This window comes from Ambystoma mexicanum, chromosome 13, assembly GCF_040938575.1.
Source record: "Ambystoma mexicanum isolate Mex_15411 chromosome 13, UKY_AmexF1_1, whole genome shotgun sequence".
NCBI classification, from domain to species: Eukaryota; Metazoa; Chordata; class Amphibia; order Caudata; family Ambystomatidae; genus Ambystoma; species Ambystoma mexicanum.
This window is the reverse complement of record NC_090938.1, coordinates 235,292,107-235,314,109: the sequence shown is the minus strand read 5'-3', so window position 1 is coordinate 235,314,109 and position 22,003 is coordinate 235,292,107. Positions and strand designations below refer to the sequence as shown.

At 45.2% G+C, this 22,003-nt stretch overlaps 1 protein-coding gene across 1 annotated transcript in view; it reads right to left on the bottom strand.

Moving 5' to 3' along the window:
* The window catches only part of IPO9 (importin 9), a 904,513-nt gene that overhangs the window by 784,578 nt on the left and 97,932 nt on the right, over window positions 1-22,003 (bottom strand). Inside the window, exon 2 of the mRNA XM_069633697.1 lies at window positions 12,519-12,580. Within this exon, the coding sequence (XP_069489798.1) occupies window positions 12,519-12,580 (62 nt within the window). The remainder of the gene's footprint in view (window positions 1-12,518; window positions 12,581-22,003) is intronic.

The window sequence follows — 22,003 nt, the reverse complement described above, 5'->3', positions numbered from 1 at the left end:
AAGTTATTCTCAAGTCCAATTGGGACAAAATGAGAAAATGGAAGTGGTTCAAACCATGGTGTACCTGGGGTTAGACATCAATATAAACATTGATAACAGAGCCCATTATTTCTTGCTCCACACTAAAACCAAGCTGTTGGCAACCCAAGGAATGAGAATTATTTGCAAATATTGCAAATTCTCTCTCTCTCTCCTTTATTGGCATTCTACCACCAAAAGGCAGTGCCTATGGTTCGGAACGTATGTTGAGTAGGTCTTGGAAGGTATGGTCCCTATTAGAGGGCCTCTTTTGGAAAAACATCCTCAGATTACCTAGCTCGTTGCCGATCTCAACCATTAGACACGAGCTCAGATTGCAGTCACTAGAGTCAATTGCCCTGTGGAAGTCGATAGTGTTTTACAGGAAGTGTAGGATGGCGGAAACGGGAACACCCATTGAATAGATAAATCCACTGATCCATCTCTTAGAAGATGGTGGGAGAAGATTGAAGGAATTCTTGCAGAGAGTGATGTAGAATTGGAGGAGTTCGTCACAAACCCCATGAAGATAAAATTGAAATTGCAAAATCAGGACCGGATGAAAACCGTGCGACAAAGAAATTCAGATATTTTGAGACCCTGCTGTAAAAGGAAAAGCACTGTAGATATTGTGGATTCGCAGGGTAAGTTGAAACTCTTTGAAACTCTACGCCAACAGGTGACTTCTTGCATGGCCCTTTCTGACCTGTGATTTTACTACCTGCAATCTCAGAAGGTCTATCGGCTGACAACATTGAATCTCCAGTGGTGGTAATGGATGTTAATGGGTGAGAGAATTAACCTCTGTTTGGCAGTTTTGCGGTTCATAGAAGCAGTATTAAAGCAGGCAAAAGAGCCTGTTGGATGAAAAGTTATTGTTGAAATAAGAAGGATGCAGCGGAAGCGGTCAAAAACCTTTGGTGACAATCTTGCTCACACAGGCCCGACAAAAATGACTAGTGACATTGGTGACCTGAGAATGTCTGTCAAACAATGCAGTTTATGAAAATGCAAATTGGTGTGGAATGTTGATCCGTAAAACATCTATGTTGTAATCTGTTGTTTTGGAGGATGTGGTTTAATGTAAAGGGTTACATTTCTTATTTTGTAAGTACAACCAATAAACTTTGCTATAAAAAAAAATATATAAGATTTATCTTTGGTTTTATGGCCCCCAACTTCTAATACAAGCCTGTACAACCCAAGGTTGGTTAAATGGCAGAGTAGCCAGGCTTATCTTAGTTATGTTTATGTTAAAGGATATTTGTACCGCGCGCTATCACCACCGAAGTGGTCCCCTGGCGCTCTGGCGGCTCTGAAAAAGGGAGTGGGGGGAGGTTAGTGGGAATAAGCTGGAAGAGTGAAAGAGCATTGATGTGCTGTTGGCAGCCTCAGCCCGGGGGGTCAGTTGGCTGGGCTTGCGGTTTTTTACGGTCGGTAGTCGTCGTGTGCTGTTGTGCAAGTCTATCTGTGTTTTGTTTTGTTGTTGCAGTGTTGTGAAGTTTGTGCGGATTGCTGCGTTTAAAGGCTTGTGGTTGTGTTTGGTTAGAGTTTGAGAGGTGTATGCAGAGGGATGAAATTGTTAGTGGGTTGGTTAGTTGGCATTGCTGTCCTTGCAATTATGGGATTCCATCTAGGTGTGGTACTTGCCGCATTCACATTTCTATCTAGATGCGACGCAAGCCAAAGTTCACAAGGAACTTAGAAGGAATGTAAGCACACAGAAATCAAAACACAAATAAGCTCAAAGAAACAGAGTTCATCAAAAATAATTATTTTATATATACACAAGGCAATTAGAAACTAAAGAGATACTGTATGAACTCGCAAGAACTAGCAACAAACACACATTACAATAATAAGGAGAAATAAAGCACCTGATTAAATTATGTACTTTTCAATCCACACACGCAGTGACTTCAGTCAGGTAAGTAAAAGCACTTATTTGAACTAGCTCAGTATTATTTAAAAAAAAAAAAATATTTTTGTTTAAACAATTTTTTGACGTTCATGGTTTTTGTAATGTACTTGGGGCACTTTGGGCATCACTTTCGTTTTGCGTTTTCTTTTGCTTTGCCCTTGGATGGTTAGACTGTCATTCTCCGAGTTTGCCTTTTTTCATGCCATCTCCAAGAGTTTTGCTGCGGCCTTTGACCATCTTGCTGAGTCCCCCGCAATTAGTAGTTTCCATCCCATTTCTTCATTTATCGCTGACGGGTAGGATATAAGTGGTGCCAAGTACGCTTTCCTTTCCTCGTTCATTTCGGGACAGGTCGTAAGCAGGTGTCTTACTGTTGGTTTGTTGGTAAGTAGAATAAAAATAAATAAATAGGGCCAGCTGGTGGCAAGTGCAAGGTAAGTGCAGACAAGTGCTGGGAGGGGGGAGCTGTAGGGATGCAGAGACAGTCCGCAGTGCAGGCGTTGCCAGGGAGGCAGTGCAAGTGGAGAGTGGCTGGGCCAAGGACCGAGGTCGGTGAGAGTGGCCCAGGTGCAGGTTCAGTGCAGTTTCAGTGAAGAATTTAGCAGGGGAGAGGGAGAGAGAAAACAGAAGCAAAGAGGAAGGTTTTGAGGTGCTTCCGGAACCGAAGATGGTTCTCCTCAAGTTTCAGGGAGGCAGGAAGGCTGATCCAGAGGGAGGCCCCTGCCGCAGAGAGAGATCTACCCCCAGCTAGTTGCTTCGAGAAACGGCTGACCCTGAGGGAGTTGGAGACAGATGAGCGAAGGGCTCGGGAAGGAAGATATTTAGGAAGAGAGAGTTGAAGGTATTTAGGCCCCAGGCCCCAGAAGGCCTTGTGGACAATGCAGAGGGTTTTGAACGTAATCCTCGCAGCCACTGGGAGCCAGTGTAGAGATTTCAGTCCTGGAGAGATATGGTCCCTGGGCTTGAGGCCAAGGACAAGTCTTGCAGTCCTGTTCTGGATGAGTCGCCCTTAAATGAGCTTCCTTGTCGATTAAAAAAACAGGGTCAGGACAGCAGCAGTGCTTCCGGGGGTACTAGATGTGCTGCAGGAGTCTCTGGTTGTCTTCAGAACTTCAGTTCTAGTGGTTGACTTAACCTTCTTTCCCAAAAGCCTCGCCTTTTATGCAGCAATCCATTTATTCCGTCCCATGGATCCGTCAAAACCCTGGGGATGGCTGTCCTTGCAGGACAGCCAGCCACCCAGCTGAAACTGGTTCCAGCCAGGCATACCTTCCGAAAAAAGCCAGAGAGGTTTCGGGTTCCTCCCTCACTTCCTGCCCCATACACACTGGAGCCTTGGCGGGCTTCACAAAGGGATCCCCCTCAAAGGCAAAACTCAAAGAGGACCCCCCCCCAACCCAGAATGGTAGAAGGGCCAATAAGGAACTCACCAACAAAAAGTGGCGATAAAAGACAAGTGGGGCCATTTTGGGAAAATGGTCACCCATGGGTGCTGTACTGCAGATGTTGTAACAGCCTGCGAGTAACAAACATAAATGGTAGAAAAATGTATTCACTGCCACCAGCCATTTAGGTTTGCCTGTTACGTCAACTATAAATGTTACAGGAGCAGTGGGAAAAGGGTTGCTGTAGCCCCTTAGAACTACACTTAAGGTGGGGTCTGCAGATCCCACAGAAAGAAAGGCAAGTAAGATCTATCCTTCATGGTAAAGCAATGCAAAATAAACGGGGAAGCCCAAGGCACTCCCCAGCAACACTGCACATATGGTCTCCAATCTCAATTTTGATCCCTGCACTTTATCACTTTATTGTTATTGTATTGTGCATAGAGATTTGCAAGCATTATTGTTCCAACATCACCAGCAAAGAGCACAAGAATGCACAAACATGCAGTATTTTGAATAGGATACAAAAATATATAAGAAAGCACCAACATTATATAAGGGAATGTGATTAGCTAACAGCGAAACAGGGTTAGGACTTAGCCTTTGAAAAAAAGGCTAGCCGATTTAGCAGCCTGGGAGAGTTCTTAAGATTTCACAGAAGGCTATGCCAGGCTGATCAAGGAAGATGCGGGTCCTGGAGGACAATGCTAGCACACAGTATCTTGACCTGCCTGGGTAAAAAAAAGCAAAAACAATGTAATGAGTGGCCAACACTGTTATTCTAGTCTTTGGAACCAACACTGGCACTTTGCTATTTTTCCCAAATTATGATGGTTAATACTTGGTTCAATAGTGTGGAGGCAAAACAAATGCACAAAAGCTGGACTGCCTTGGAAACAAGCAGCAAACAGCTTTCAGGTGCAACTGCTCATGGGCTTTTCCTTATTTTTAGACCGTTTCCATATTTTGGGTGGTGAAATAAGCCACGTTAACTCATTTTTTCCATTTACATTTGGATTCACACCGCACCTAGCCACCTGTGTCAGGTACCTTAGGTTCAACATCGACAGACACTTCACGTTCAAACAGTACATAGCAAGGAAGATAAACAGTCTTGTAACCAACTTGCTCTCCTGCAGCAAAATCAAACCCTTCATCCCAGAAAACAACTTCAGATGTGCTGTACAAGCCTTGGTTCTCTCCCACCTGGAAACCGGCAGCGCCTTTTTGGAAGGCTTTCCGGTAACTACCCTAGCTTTTATTCCAAATTTGGAATTCCATCATGCAAAGCTCCCCACCCCCCCCCCCCCCTCACAAATGTTTGTTGGGGGCTAGGGAAGTAAGTAGAAGGCCTTTGCCGCCTGTCTTCTTGGACATGGCGTAATGGCCTTGGCGCGCCATGTGACGAGTAAATTACAGACATTACCCCTGGTGCAGCCTTTCTCCAGCAGTTCCTTTTAGTGCTATGCCCCATAGAAGAGTCCCACGATCAATTTGGTCCAATAGTGCACATAAATCCTTCACCATTTCCTTTCCATGACTTCCTGAGCATCTGACATAGCCATTGCCCCCCATCTCTACCCATCTTCGCTCCTCCCTACTACTACTGAATGTTCCATCATAATCCTCCTTTGCCTCTCTGACATGCAAAAATCGCTTTGACACCATAATCTATGAGAGTTGGTGCTATACAAATGCAAGATAACATAACAAGGCTCCAAGAGGCAGAAAAGGGTAATTAGCCAACAAAGCCAAGAAGGCCATCAAAGGTTAGGATCAGATCAGTTGTCTAGTAAGATCTCATTACAATCCTAGAAAGATACTGGTACTAAAATAACCATAAGATACTTTAGCAACGCATTTCCACAGTGAGAAGTGTAAAGGAGAACTTTTACAACAAAAACATTTAAAATATGGTACAAGCAAACATTATTTGGCCTAAATCTCAAGTTCCGAAGGGGGACCCAGGAAAAAAGGGTTCCATTTGATAATGTCGAATGGAAAATGTCAACAGTTAGGTGACTTTTCCTGACCCCTAAAATACTTTCCCCCAAATATTCCATGAGGGCTATAATTCTATTTTATAAACTCCTACAGTAGACTGTTTGGGGAAGTGTTTGATTTTAATGAGGGAGCATTTTTTTGGGAACTGTTGCAACTGGCGGCCATTTCCCAGACGACGATCACTGGACAACAGAAAAATGTCACTCTTCAGGCAAGTACTTCACTTATTAGGGGTTTGCAGATTCTGAAAATGGTCCCACGGAAAGAAACAGGACAAGCTCCAGGTCTCAGGCCATGTGCCCCAAGAAGAGACGCTACACAGAATTCGGACCAATGGAAGACTTTAGCAAACTATAGTGCGGCCCTGCAGAAAATCCATGACCACAGCTTGATTAAACACCTACAAGCCCAGGACACAGAGTAAAGTACTCCCTGTGCAAGTGTTGGAGAACACCACTCAAGAATGGCAAATAATTTCAGCAAGTAAAAATCTCTTGTAGGTCGCATTACAGGATCAGGTAACAAAGATGTAAAGCTCAGACCAACAACAACCTAGATGACCCAAAAGAAGAACTAGCAGCCTTCCCAGGAACACGATCAAGTGCATTTGGGTGGTTCATGGGGCAAAAAGGACAGCCAACAGAAAACTGTCAGGACGTGGGCAACAGTGGAGGTGACCCAAGATGGCTCCAATGAACAGCAGTCTGTATTGGTGTGCCACCACATTTCAGGACAATGTCAGCTTCCTAACAAGGAGATACAACCAAGTGGATATATTAGGAAGGCAGAGGGAAAAACTGCCCCGAGAGGGTCTCAGTCGAGGGCATCCAGCTCATCCCGTAAAGAAGACGAGGGGGGCAATGGATAGCCCAGGAAGGACGCCCACTAGCAGTAAATGTTGTGTCATGTGAGATCACCTGTAAAGTGCACAGCCACCCAGGGTATCCTGACGTTTATGAGGAAACAAACAGGAGAAAGCTAAACTAGAAGAGAGAAGGCGATTAACTGGGAAAAAGGAAAGGTTTCAGGTGTATCCAAATCTGGCTATGATCTTCCAACAGTCTCAGGGCAAAGGGCAGAGTTTTCCATAACAAAGGGGCCTCTACTGAGAAAGCTTTGCCACTAACAGACTTCTTTTGAAACTTCGGTACTACCAAATGGCCAAGATTTCTAATGGGACAGTAGGGGATAATCTTCTCCTGAAGGAACACAGCGCCCAGTTTGTGCAGGGCTCGATGAGTCAAGCATAGAACCTTGAATTTGACTATCCACGGGGAGCCGATGAAGCTGAGCCAAAGGCGAGATATGAGCATATTTCAGTAGGCCCACAACCAATCGGACGCTTGCGTTTTGAAGGACTTACAATTTCGATGAAATATTTAGGCTGCGCCAAAAGAGCAGCATTACAGTAATCGATAGTGCCAGCGATTGTAGCGGCAACAACAGGGCCCCAAAGAAAAGGTAATACTTTTTTCAGGGTTCTCAATTTGAAGAAGCCCGTCTTGCACACATGAAATAAAAACTGGAGCTGAGGAAAGTACTCATGACCCAGACAGAATGGCCAGATCCGGCCATTAAAGCAGCAGCATGGCAATGTAGGAAATAACCCACATCAGGCAGATCCACCTTTTGCCTTAAGGCCCTCACCATAGCTAGAACCTTAGTAAGAGTTACCCATCGCAAGCATCCAACCTAAGGTACAGGGACGTCTGGGTTGTATAAGTGGGACGGTGACAGGAGAAGACAAAAGGACGCTCATAGTGCACCACAGTTCACTCACTGCCACAATATCTTCATATTATTTACCAAATAGAATACACACAGTTGAACTCGGTGTTTGGGTATTTTTGAGGCCATCTGTGGCACCTTACATTTAAAAAAAAAGTTATTTAAAAAAAAAGAACTGGAGTGCCAAAATGGCAGTACAATCACTTAGAGGCGAAAGGCAAGTAAAACATTTGGATAAGATCACTATACAAGTTACACTCCTAGATTCCAAGATACGTACAAAGCTAAAAACAGTGAAAAGACGGAGTGAAATCAAGCAGAGAAAGAAGGTACAAAAAGCACTTTTCAGTGCAAACAGTTCAGATTGGAATACAAGGGGGGTGGAGGGGTGCATTCTAAACTTCAGGTCACAGTTCAGGGTATATCCGGGGGATGGGGGCGCTTGGTTTCACAGGGAATTGGCTATGGTGCGCCTGAATATGCATACACAGTTAAGAATTTAGCAAAAAGAATGGTTGCCTTATACACTTAACATTGGTAGTTTAGGACCTTTTCCTCTCTCATAAGCAGTGTCCAACTACGAATGTTTAGATAAGTGTGTAGTTGCATGATGGCATGAGAGTCCTTATTGGCAATCCCTACCATGGGGCGTGGGGGGTTTACACAGCTTACTCTATTGCAGGGGGTAAAAAGTTAGTCACAATCCACTAGCCAAGCATTAAAAGTCACTCATCCTCTCAATTCCCAATATAAATACAACTCACCATTTCTGACTAGCCAACTTGGCATTAGCTAGTGCACATCTTCAGCCCTGCAAAATGTCAGTTTCCTTGCAAAAAACTGCTAAACAAAAAAGGACACTGTTGCCAATTGCAAGGTAGCAAAGTCAACAATTAGAGAATTCTCAATCCAGTCTCTCAGGGAAACATTTATAGACTATCCAAAATAACAAATGTTGAGGCAGAATTTCATTTTTGGGTTACTAGGCTCCCTAACTTTACGGTGCCCCCATTGTTTTGCTTGTTTACATCGTTTTTAGACTTTTTGGCCAGTCAGACGTCTACTGAAGTGCTCCCATTATCCCTTTTATGGTGTACTGCTTTTAGTAGCCAAAGGACAACCACCGATGTGTTACATTTTCAGTACCCCATTGCGTTCCCAAGACAAACTTTCAACCTTGTAAGTGTATTGGATGTCAGCTGGTGGGAGAAAACAGTTTTAGCCATACCAGGGGCAATAGTCACACTGCCTTAGCAGCCCAATGTTCCTATATGGTAACCATTGGGGTACTGTTTGTGTTCAGTCCCTGCTCCAACACGTTTAGATACCTTGGTCCATGTTGACCTCAACCGCCCTTGGTTTTAGATCAAAATGGTGTAGCCGAGTTGGCTAGACTTTACAGTGATTATCCTGTGTGAGTTTGGGCGTTTGTTGGATTTTAGGGCAACCCCGATTGGCTGGCCACCAAAACCAGTGTTTGACGCATGTGAATGGTTGGTTGGTTTAGACCAGTCTCAAGTGAAAGCCTCATCATTGCAAGACACTGTACATTATTCTTTACCATATTTCATGAGATACTGCTTCTGAAGATGGTCCCTGTGGTGCCATTGTATCCTGCTCTGCTGTAGGAATCCATTCCTGGCGCTTCCTAAGCGTTCTACTGCCTTACCAGAGTGTTCTATCGTGGGACATTTTACTTTCCTCTACTGTGCTCCTTCCCTAGCAAGTCCTTCTAGAAAAAGTCCTGGGAGAGGGGTGGGCTGGGGGAGGCCGGGGAGAGGGTTGGCGACGAGGGTGGGGCGGGGGCCTTGAAACTCAGCTTGAAACTCAGGAGGTTTGCTGCTACCACTCCAAACACTGATCTTCAGACATCTTGGGTCACCTCCTGCCATTACCCCAGTCATGGTATTGTTACTTAAAAGGCAGACTATCCACTGCCACATCCTCCCCCTCCACCCCCTCTAACCTAGGAAGGGATTTTCCACTCTAACCCAGATGTCCCTTGAGCGCAGGCAGGTACTACTTAAACAACTATCTAACTTCTGGGTATGGGCCATCGGCCACAGCCTTTTCAATCTCAACAGCAACAGGTTCCTATCCAATGGCCAAGGAATGGCAATAATCGTGCCTTTCAGACAATCTGTTCTTAACCATCACGGTTCGATCTGCCCCTTGAAATTGCTCTCCTAGAGTCCATCTACCACTCACCCTCTTCAACTCCCACTCTATCCACAGTCTCCCCTAGCTCTCCGGTCCACTCGCTACTTTACCTCTGGATGGACCTCCCTCTCACTACTTCCCTGATGGTTCTTCCCATTAAGGTACACCTCAACCCACCAATCTTACTCCACACCACTACTATTCTCCCCTCCATAGACCACTGCTAATACTCCCACACCTTCTTATTCACTCCCTCCTCCAATTCCGCATCCAATTCCTCCTCCAATTCCACATCCTCCAACAATTCCTCCTCCAATTCCACATCCAATTCCTCCTCCTCCTCCAATAATTCCTCTTCTTCCTCCACCAATTCCGATTCAGCATCCAATTCCTTCTCCTCCAATAATTCCTCCTCCTCCAATTCTGCATCCAATTCCTCCTCTAAGTCCTCCTCTAATAAGTCGTCCTCCTCCTCCTCCAATAAGTCGTCGTCCTCCTCCTCCTCCTCCAATAAGTCGTCGTCCTCCTCCTCCTCCTCCAATAAGTCGTCGTCCTCCTCCTCCTCCTCCAATAAGTCGTCGTCCTCCTCCTCCTCCTCCAATAAGTCGTCCTCCTCCTCCTCCTCCAATAAGTCGTCCTCCTCCTCCTCCTCCAATAAGTCCTCCTCCTCCTCCAATAAGTCCTCCTCCTCCTCCAATAAGTCCTCCTCCTCCTCCAATAAGTCCTCCTCCTCCTCCAATAAGTCCTCCTCCTCCTCCAATAAGTCCTCCTCCTCCTCCTCCAATAAGAAGTCCTCCTCCAATAAGTCCTCCTCCTCCTCCTCCAATAAGTCCTCCTCCTCCTCCTCCTCCTCCTCCTCCTCCTCCTCCAATAAGTCCTCCTCCTCCTCCAATAAGTCCGACCTCACCCAAGCAACCCAGAACTTCCGGTCTTTGAAGTGTCCCTTTATACGTCCCCCTCATTTCCATTGGTTGGCCCTTCCCATCCATTTCCCTGAGCCAATTTTTCCCTATTCTTCCTGCCCAGGAGGTTATACAGGAAAGAGAATACACGAAGTATAGCCCCACCCCTTACTCATGTGCAGGTTTGCCATATTTCAGAAATGGCGGCACATTATGTTAAGTTAAAGTGTTTAAGTCCAGATTTGTGCAAGGGCCTTGTCGGCCTGTCATTCGACTCTGTGGATTGGGAAGCCATTCCACGGCTCTCCCAGAAGCAATCACAATGTTCCTAGAGCACTCTGTAGACAAATAGTCCTCTGTCATTTATTGTTCGTGCTGTAGCTCGTTTCCACTGCAATGCTCAATGGGGGTCCACAGTTCGGGCAGCATTCTCTCTACTGAATATTGCAAACTGTGATTTAACCATCACTGGTCACTCCAGATAACTTTGGTTGAGGATTGTTCTGGTTCCCTACTGGGAATTCTGCTGGATGCAATTTTTCTGAAAAATACAGAAAGTCTGGCAAGCATTATTTGAGAAAGGTATTGGGGGATTTTCAGTGGACTTGTATGCAGGCAAATTTGGGACCAAGTGCTGTACTGGTCTAAAACGAGGATAAGTAGAGAACACACGTCGAAGGGGGCGAGGAACAGTGGTTTTCAAACTTCTGAGGGAGACTTTTCTCCTGAAAGCACAGCCTGTGGACAGGAAATGAAACCACCACTATGCCATGGGCTCAGACAAAAAGGCAGGAGAACACTCACAACCAGCTGCAAAGAAAACAAGATAACAAGACTGTAAATATACAAACTTCTTCCCATTCACAATGCCCAGTTATTCTATCCTACCTGGATAAGGTGTGCAAAGTACGTTGAACCTATACCTGTACATTTCTCCTGCCGAGTAGTCAGTCCATAGACCAGGATACCCGCCCCAATGCTAGTTGATAAAGAACACTCAATGCAAAAGGTTCAGGGACTAACCCGAACGGCACAAGTTCAGTGCACCAGGTAAGCAGTTCAATAGGAAGGCACAATAATTAATCCAGTAGGTAAGCCAAGTGTCACAGTACCAAGTAAGTAGTCCAGCACAGCAGCAAAACACGTCAAGGGGCAATTGGGAGCAGATGTCGCAGAGAAGAGCAAGGGTAGGTAAACAGGATATCAGAAGGAATGGTAAAATGCAAAACCACACAAGGCAACAAAGGCCTACTCACTGCAAGCTGTTTAGGAGGGCCGGAGCCTCAGAGCACTACAGTTTATGTAGAAAGAGTGGTGCAGCGGTTCCTGCTGCTGGAAGAGTGACAGAACGTGATGCAGTCACCCGTTATAGTCCTATATGGCGTTTCTTAATGGGGATTGTAGTTCCTTTTTTCGACGGCCCAAATCAACAGGAAAGGTGCCGACCCTACAGAATCCTGACAAACTGGCACTACAAGAAGGGACAGTGATGGAGCTCTTCTGAATGCTACATTCACTCTCTGGGGTAGGACTGGCTCTAGCTCCTGCCCAGTTAAGACTCCCACCACAGGCTGCGAGGGGTCCCCATCTCCACTTGACGTCTGCCAACTGACCTGGCCAGCAACTCCTGTATTTTATAATCCAGAGTGAATAGAAGGCATGCCTGATACTTTACTTTTGTCTTATATACTACTACATTGTGGTTTCTGCTGCTTGCACTTAAACTATTTTTAATCATACTGCAATACTAAAATGTACATTTATATTAAAAGTATATTTTGCGGTGCGTTTTATTGTAATAGTCCACCCCAAAAGTGAAGCCGGACTGTGACGCTGTGATACCAATTGAGTGTTTCTGTTAACTTGGTAGACAACCCTGTTCCCCACTGAAGATAGGTCTGTTGACACCCCCTCAACAGGAGGCTGTGGTAAAATGTCCAAACATATGCCATGTTCAAATTCTGGTGCCTACACACCATCAACAAATAGACTAGTAATGCAATAATGCGCTTATGCATAGCATTTAAAAGTATGAACTCCGGTTCAAAGTCAATCCTTGCCATCAATAAATGAAGTAAAATAATAAGGACACATCACCCCACCAACTCCAAAAAGCAAACTAGTATTTACTCTCAGCAATTGATTTGCTCGACTTAATTCACTCCACATATACTGTGCGCCAATTTCCCGACTGAGTTATTCTGAAACTATAATTCACAACCTTCTTTTATCAACAAGTCAATTTTTCTGATGTCCAGCAAGACATATGAAATCACACAACTACTAGCATACAATGACAATCATGCTAGATTTATTACAAGGATTTGAAGACGTTCAGAAGATGTTGATGGAGGGAATGTAAATCTACACAAAAGTCAAGTAAACCTTGCATAGACTCACCTGTCGAATTGCTAGAGCTCCCTGGGGGTCAACAGTAAGCTCCGCCAAGTGAACGCCAAACTCTGAAAACGGGAATAAAAAATAAAATACATTTTAAAAAAACAATTGGAGAGGTGGTACATGAACTCAAACTGCCCATGGCACACAAATTAGAGGCTACAGCCTGCTCAGGTGTTCAAAGTAATTCTTCCAAATCTCTTTACAATTTATGTATTCAGCTACGCGGTTACACACTGCAAGGCCATTATTACTGCATATTTCGACTGAATAATTCCAATTGGAACAGACTGAATTAACATTCTTGCACACATAAGGCAGATTGACAAAGGTATGATGATCACCAATGGCACTTACCAATTCCAGATCCTCCACCAGTCCATTGTCTATATATGGTTCAATAAAGGTCAAGGCAAATCATGACCAATCTTACAAGAGCGGTTTCCATAGAAATTCAGTTTTAACACTCCGAATATATGTGGCACATTATAACAAAGAAATATATTATGAGCATCATTATATATACTTAACACACTGTACTGTTATTTTTCAAACATCACGCAAACAATGAGTGACCGGGTCGCATGCTGGGTTACAGCCGTTACATACAGTTTACTGCCACACATATGGCTTGCATTAAAAATTGTATCCATTTCACAAAGTGTGACCGGGTCATGGGTCTTACCATGTTGTCAAGAGCGACCAAGGATCTCACATCCACCGACCCCCAACCTGGGAAGGCAGTCTACCAGGAAAATGACAGATCCAGACACTCCATTAGGTGGTGTGAAGGTATTGAGGGGGTATGCCTAGACCAGTCTATGCAAATTGGTGCGCCTTTCTCAGACACCCAACCAGCCCATCATTCTCTGTCCTGGCGAGGTCTCTCTCTTCTCAGTGGTTCTAGAGAGACTACAGCAGCAAGAATGCACCAGAGTCCTCAGGCCCCCACGGATGGATAATAGTTCATGGGAAGCTGCAACATGGAGTAAAACAACAAGTACCACAATGCACAACACTACAGTCTAGAACAGTAGGAACAAACTGGTTGCTCAAATAGAAATGGACTAGTATTCCCCATTCAGGAGCCGAATTAGATCCAACCCATCCCAGAAACCATAGCCTGGCTACAGGAGAATGGGCAGGTGCAGTAGAGGGAGGGTCACAGGACCAAAAGCCCACCAGTGGGCACACAAGAGTGGAGAGTGCGGAAAGCTTTAGAGAGTTACCTGGAGAATAAAAGGGCACCAGCTCAATTAAACTACACTGCTAGGACATCTAGGAAGTTTTAGAGAAGGCCATAACGCTTAGGCCCTCAATAGGACAGAGATAAACCCGACGGGTATTCTGGCTCTAGTGAACTGACACTGCAGTAAGTCCTGCTGAACAAGGATGCTTCGCTAATAAGAGCAGAGCCCTCTCAAAGATAGTGGAAAATGGTATATAGGGACTCGAAGTAAAATAGATGGTTTACAAAAATTGGGAAATATAATTCAATAACTATCCAGTGCCTAACAGAGGCTGATAATTACCATATTACAAAAATTGTAACTAAAAGGCAATGCAGGAAAAAAAAACAGATCTGCCAATTAATCTCAAAGAATATTGATGGAAAATGAAATTTTAAAGAGAATCTAAATGAAGTCGAATTTGCATATTGATTTGAGCGAGATTAGGCATCTACATTTAGTACTACGCCTCATATGGACTCCAATTTGAAGCTTTCAATTAGGCTGGAGAGATGAAACTTGGCAAATGATGATGCATTTTCTACCATGTTTTGTGTTGTACTAGCCAAACAAGGTTAATTATATAAAGACATACATTGCCATGTATCAGTGTTTAACAAAACGTTTTTTCCAAACAAACTACTCCAGACAATGTGAATATTAATAGCGCATGTCTCTGTGCTGGTCACTCCTTGAAGACTGGGGAAGAGACTTTGGGAGTCTAGGTGTGCATGGCTTCACATAGAACATTCTGCTTATTGGGAAGATGTATGAAGTCACACAATCTTCCAATCCTATGGAAGTCAATGTACCGAAAACCTATACATTCTTGTGAAGGGGCGGAGTCACAATCTTGTATTGCCTGGGTGTTGTCCATTTCTGTCTTCAACCTGCATTGCTGCTATTCAAGCTTTACTGAAGAAACCTCATTCAAGAATAGAGGTCCGCGTTGGTTTTCCACTACACTTTGTGAGCCTTTAGCCTTGGAATCCATGACAAAAGGGTGCCCCTATAGGAATCAAGGACAAGCCCCACGGCGACACCCCAGGCTGACTGAAGGTAAGAGACTTTGTCTCAATGGGGGATCTTGCTAAGGGAAGCGCTCATGGGACAAGAAGCCTTCGTCAAACTGAAAACTGAGCCAGCAATTTTCAGAAGACAGTTTGGTAAATATTTAAGTTCAGAATGGTTTATTTGGTCTCTGGTAACTTAATCTGGTACAGTCAGAAAGAGCACTTAAAAGAAAAAAAAACACATCAGGCCTGTGTGTCAGTAGAGAAAGCATCTTTATTTATTTATTACATTTATATAGCGCCCAAACAGCCCAAGGGCACTGAGGCGCTGTTACTTACAGGGGTGGTACAGTTGGTAAAAACATTTGCAGGTTAGTACATAGATACATTGGTGTGCAACGCGAGGTATGGTTGAAGGTTACACCTTATGCAAAGAACAGTTTTCATGGCCTTGCAGAAAGAAGTGAGGGAAGCCTCGCCCAGTAGGGTAGTACGTAGGGCATTCCAATGTGAGGGTGCAAGGTAGGGGGAAGCTGGAGCCACTTGCTCTGGTTCTTTTTACTAAGGGCACACAAAGCATTTTGCCATAGGGTGATCTGGTTGGTCTTGTGGAGGTGGCTGGGTGGATTCTTTGTGAGAGTCAGTCGGGTGCAGTGAGATGGTTGCACTTGTGTGTCAGTGTCAAAGTTTTGAATAGGATCCTTTCCTTTATTGGGAGCCAGTGAGCAGATTTCCTGGCCGCCGAGGTGTGTTCTCTCTTGGAGATGCCTTGGGCTGCACGTAGCGCATTGTTCTGGCATTGTTCTGGATGACTTGGAGTCTTTCCAGGTTTTGTGAGGAAGTACCTAGGAATAGAACGTTGCAATAGTCTAGTATAGAGCCAGTGATGGCTCTAGCTATGTTGGTGCAGTTCTCTTTGGAGAGAAAGGGTCCAGCTGCGTTAATTAGTTTGGCATGATAGGCTGCAGAGGAAGCAATTTCATTGATTTTTCTGTCCATGGATAGGTTGGAATCTAGGTAAACTCCAAGGGTTTACCCCTCCCCACCCCCCCCCCTCGAGTCCGAGACTGGAATTTTGATGAGTACATGGTGGAGTGGCTGAAATGAGAGTCAAGATTATTTAGCGTGTCCGGGAATCCTACAAGGAGGAGTTCGGTCTTGTCCGAGTTGAGGCATAGTCCGTTGTCTGCCATCCATGCTTGGATGGTGTTGTAAATGTTATTGAGAGCCGTGGAGTCTGTGTCGTAGTTACCAGTGAGTGTGAGGAGGATCTGCGTATCAGCGTAGTTGGTGTAGGAGATACCCATTGCATCAAGGATGAGGAAGAGGGGACGAGTAAAGATGTTGTAGAGCGGGGGCAAGATCCTTGGGGCACTCCACAAAGCATGATGGTGGGTGAGGCAGAAGCAAGGTCAGAGAATACTTGCATAGTCCTGTTGTGTAAGAAGGAGGTGATCCAAGCTGTGCCGTTGGAGGTGGGGAGGGAGGGGGGGGGGGGGGGGGGGAGGGGGAGGGGGGGAAATCAGGCAGTGGAGGAGAAATGGTGGCATAGGACCTGATGGTCTACGAGGTCTAATGCCGCAGAGAGGTCAAGGAGTAGGAGCAGTGCTGATTTGCCTAGGTCTCTGGCATCGTCCATCTGGTTTTTTAGATCCAGTAGGGCAGTTTCAGTCCCGTGTCTAGGGCGAAAACCAGATTGGCGTAGTCCTAGGAGTTTGTTTTCTTCAATGAAGTGTTGAACCTGCAGGTAAGCTGCTTGGTCCAGTATCTTGAGTAGGAATGGGACAGTGGTGATGGGCCTGTAGTTGTTAGGAGAGGTAGGGTCAAGAGTAGGTTTTTTTAAGAGGGGGCGGACCCAAGCTTCTTTCAGGCAGGAAGGGACTTTCCCTGTAGCAAAGGAAGCATTAAAAAAAGGCGGTCAGGAATGGTGCTAGGGTTTCGGCACAGTCCTTGATAACGGTGCCCGGGCAAGCGTCACCTTTGCAATTGGAGGGTTTGATGGTCCTCATAAGGTTGATGATGTCTTGTTCCTGTAAGGCTTTGAATGAGAAAGTTGGGGGAGCGGTGGGGGGGGGGTCCAAGGAGGAGGGGTGGGGGGGGTGAGAGTGGGCGTTTTGGGGAGCATTTGTTTTGTGGATCATATTTTGGTTTGGAGAGAGCTCAGCTGGTTACGCATCGCTGTTTGAATTTCATCACAACAGACTATCATTCGTGAAATTCTGGGGGCCAGGTGTGGGAGTCTCTAGCTCTGTGAAGATAGCGAAGATTTATTTTGTATTGGAATTGGCTTCTGAGATTCTGGTTTCAAAGGATTTAGCCTTTGCTTGGGTGATTGCCTTTTTGTATTTGTTTGAGCAGGCTTTGAAGTTCAGTTTGTCTTTGTCAGAGTGGGAGGTTTGCCACTGTGAGAGTGCAGCCCGTTTTTCGGTATGGAGTATGAGGAGGTCAGGGTGAACCAAGTATTGGAATGGGTAGTGGGTATGGGTTTGCGGGGTTTGAGCGGGGCTATGGAGTTGACCGCTGCTTTGATGGCCACATCGTAGGCTAGCGCAAGGGTTTCAGGGTCAGAAGAGAAAGGTGGTCTGAAAGCTGGGCCCTGGAGGAAGGGCCGTAGTCTTTCTTTGGTGAGTTGGCGGGAGCTTCTTGCAAGGGCTGGTGGCAGGGGCTGGGGTGAGAAGGAGCTGGAGGTGGGGATGCTAAATGAGATAATGTGGTGGTCGGACCATGGGGTGGGATATTGCCAGTGATGGCGAGTGGGCAGTTATGCTGGTTAATCCAGTCCAAGGTTCTGCCTAAGGTGTGGGTGGGGTCAGTGATAGTGTTCCTGAGCTCTAGAGTCTCAAGGGTGGAGTTGAGTGATTTGGCTGCTGGGTCCTTGGAGTCATAGAGACCTAGGTTAATGTCCCCGAGGAGGATGGCTTTTCAAGGTTTTTTGAGATTGTCAGAGAGAAGGTGGGTGAGGGAGGCCTGGAAGTCACCTGGGGGGCCTGGTGGACGATAGATAAGGTGAATCGTAATAGTGCGGTGGGGAGAGAGGTTGATTTTGATTTAGAGATGGTCACTGTTGTTCATGGTTTTCTCCATCTTTCTAATGGAGCGGCTGTCTTTGGCAAATACTGCTATACCTCCGCCTTTGGACAGTCGAGCTTGTCTGGCCATGCAGTACAGTTAATGCTGGGTTATAATAATTGTTTGAGCTATTCTTCTCTAGAAGGGTCCTGAATAAAAAAATCCTTGCACAAAAAAAAAAAAAAAAAAAAAAAAACAAACCACACAACATAGTCCTACCCAACCCACAAGTTCAGACAACGTTCTAACCACGAGAGGATTGTCACACAGGCCTGGTGACCAAGAATACAAATTGACTGAACGTTTGTCATCTCTCTGTCCACTCGTTCCAAACAAGATTAATTTGTCTAGCCACAGACCATATGCCACGACAAGAGCAGCTTTCATGAAGAACATTTCTTTTACCCCTAGTCACCTCAGATCCCAAGTCATTTTCAATTGTATCAGCCTTTCTGGAGGCAAACGGAACCTATGAAAAAGCCATTCGTAGCCATAAAGCAAATGCCTTTAATGCCCGGATTAACAATGCTGCTTCTGATTCAAAAGAATTATTTTCAACACTAAAAGAATTGGAAAACCCAGTTCCAGCCACCAGCCCCATCACCTTCACCATCCTTTCCCCTCACTCTCTGGCCAACCTCCCTTGGCCCTCCTCCTACCCCCCACCTGCGGGGCTAAGGACCTCTGGGTCATCTTTGACTCCAACCTTTCCTTCTCTGCCCACATCTCTGAGGTCTCTAAAAAGTTTAATTTCCGACTGCACATCCTCAGAGGTACTCTGCCTTTCCTCTCCTTCCCCCAGAAGCTCATGGTATCCCAAGCTCTGGTTCTCTCTAGCTTGGACTATTGTAACAGCCTCTTTCTAAATCTACCTGCCTCTACTCTCCGCACTCTCCAACTAATCCAGAACAGGACTGCAAGACTTGTCCTTGGCCTCAAGCCCTGGGATCGTATCTCTCCAGCTCTGAAATCTCTCCTCTGGCTCCCAGCGGATGCAAGGCTTAAATTCAAAACCCTCTGCATTGTCCACAAGGCTTTCTGCGGCCTGGGTCCAAAATACCTTCAGCTATCCCTCCGCAAATACCTCCCCTCTGAGGTCCTCCAACTCCCTCAGGGTCAGTCGTTTTTCTAAGAAACGAGCTGGCGGTAGATCTCAGTCTTTGGCTGGGGCCTCCCTCTGGAACAGCCTCCCTGCCACTCTAAAACTTGGAGAACCATCTCGGGTTCCGGAAGCACTTCCAAGACCTTCCTCTTTTCTTCTGCCTTCGCTCCCCCTCTCCCCTGCTGATCTGTTCTCTTGGCACCGTGCACCTGGCCACCCTCTGTCCTTCGGGCCCAGGTACTTGCTCATCCGGCCACCCTCCAGCACTGCCTCCGTGCCACCACTTGCACCCCTCCCCGTTTTTCTTCCTGCACTTATCAGACCTACCATGTCTGCTGTCTTAAACCTAGCACTTGCAAATTGCTGGCTGCATTACCACTGTTTGCTGCCTTTATTATTTATTTATTATTATTTATCTGTTTCTCCTCAGCTTCGCACTTTCCGCTTCTCCCCCTTCCATGCGCTTTTCCCCTCCCCCCTCTTCCATGCACTTGCGCGTTCTCAATGTCACTGGGCCTAGTAATATCGCCGTTTTGTTATCCCCCGTTCCCCTCCCTTGCCTTGTCGCGCTCTGAAACACTTGTGTACGAGCGCGATAGAAATAAAATATCAATCAATACCAGCAAAGAATGGTGCACCACTATACAAGATGCGCTAGCTGCCAAAATCAACCTACTGCAAAATAACCAAAAAACAACTACTAGCCAAAAAAAACATTACTGATATGCACCCACTCACTCTTAACTAGAGCAACAACCCCATATTCCACTTCACTCCGGTATCACAAGACTTAATGCTCAATACTATAGCCAAGCTTAAAGCGTCTAACTGCAAAGGTGACTATCCCAGCCAAAATAGTCAAATCCTGTGCCCTCACACTGACCACCATCATAACCAAATTTGTCAACGCCTCCTTTAATGCCAACTTAGTTCCAGCCAGCATCAAGGAAGCCTGGGTCACACCCCGCCTATATAAAAAAAATAAATAAAATAAAACTAGCCTCGACCCCACAGTGCCCACTAATTACAGAATAATAACAGTGCCGTTTTTACTCAAAATTCTGGATAAAATAGCTTACAATCAAGTCCAATCCCATTTGGAACAGAACCAACTCCTTGGCACCAGACAATCCAGCTTCCGCCCCAACCACAGTACAGAAACTGCCCTCTTGGATCTTAAAATCCAAATGGATACCATCATAGACTCAGGAAAACTCTGCATCCTCCTCTTACTAGACTTATCAGCCGCGTTTGATCTGGTGTACCATATCAAATTCTGCGCCACCCTAGCTAGAGACTTCAACTTCTCCTCGGACACCACCACGTGGATCAAATCCTTTCTTGCGGAGAGGACTTCCAGGGTGTCCATAGGCAAAGAAGCCGCTGATCCACCAGTTCCCATTGGCGTACCTCAAGGTTCATGCCTATCACCCACACTCTACAACGCATATACTAAACTCCTCTTCTCAGCCCTGGATGATACGGGTGTCATCTATACCAATTTTGCAGAGGACACTCAGATCCTCATCACACTCTCAGGGAACTACACCCAAGACACGATGACCATCAACAACATCTATGCCATAATTCAAAATTGGATGGCCTTAAACAGCCTTTGCCTCAACAATGAGAAAACAAATTCTCATTGTGGGCCCCCAATCCAAAATAAGAGCCCTGCACCCAGATTACTCTGCTATTAATATTGAGGGCACCCTAATACCTGTACTAAAAGACATCAAAACTTTAGGAGTATATCTTGATTCTAACCTAACCATGTCAAAACACATCAATTCCCCATCTTCATCCACTTCCTATACCTCTAAACTCATATCCCTCAGCTGCCAATTCCTGACCCCATTCAACTGTATCACACTAGCCAGATCCCTGATCCTATCACGGCTCGACTACTGCAATGTCCTACTACTGGGCACCTCCATCTCAAACCTCAACAAACTACAACTCATACAAAATAAAGCCTTGAGAGCAGCTGTTGGAATTAGAAAAACTGATCACATCACCAATATCAGAAGAGAACAAAACTGGCTACCCATTAAGTCCAGAATTATCTTCAAAACACTGTGCATCACCTTTAAATGCCTCCACAAAAACGCCCCCATCTACCTTAACCATATGATTACTAAAAAAGAAGTCAGATCACTAAGATCAAATACCCAAGCACTCTTAACTATACCCCGATACAAAAATACTCGAGCAGGGGGCAGCAGCTTCAAATACCTAGCTCCCAAACATTGGAACACCCTTCCAATAGCCATAAAAAAGAGGAAACTCGATTAAAAAAAATGCTAAAAACTAGACTATTCAACCTACATTAAATCTGCTCCGGCATATGCCCCTATGTTTGTAAATATATAGCCCACACTGTGCTTCGCTTGGTAAACAACTGTTTATTACTGTAATACCTTATTTCCATAATGTAATCGCGCCATAACGGCTTTTGTACTGTATGCTTTATTAAGAGGTCTGTGACCTTGCCGTGATACCCAAGGGTCTGAGCGTGTAACAAATGCAATTACTAAATTTTGGAAGCACACCAACAGGGACATCCATTAGAAGCATCCAAGATCCAATGGATTTTGTGGCATGCGGCCGAACCCTCAACTGCATTCATACCCATCCCTTAACAGATATTGGAATATAGACATTGAAATATTTAACACGAGCTTAGAACAGTAACTAGTAATACCTTATATCCAGAGCCCAACATATGCTTCATCTGATATTAACAGTGCATTTGGACTACCCAACGAGAATTGGGGATATTGGGAGTCCGCATTAGTGAGGCTATAAATCACGCAACTTAAATCAAACCATGATGGACTAGGGAAACCATAGACGTCTGTTAATAAGTTCTAAGCCCATGTTCAAGCCTTGATAAAGACTGGAGGTCGAAACATGCGTTGGCTGAGGCGCATTTGATTTGAAATTCATGTTCATTGAAAAGGAGACCATTCAATATTTGTTTCACTCTATTATGGTTTCTGATTTATCATACAGCTGCACAACAGTATGTTGATGTTGCAAATTAACAAGTGTTAAAGATAAGCACAGATTTTC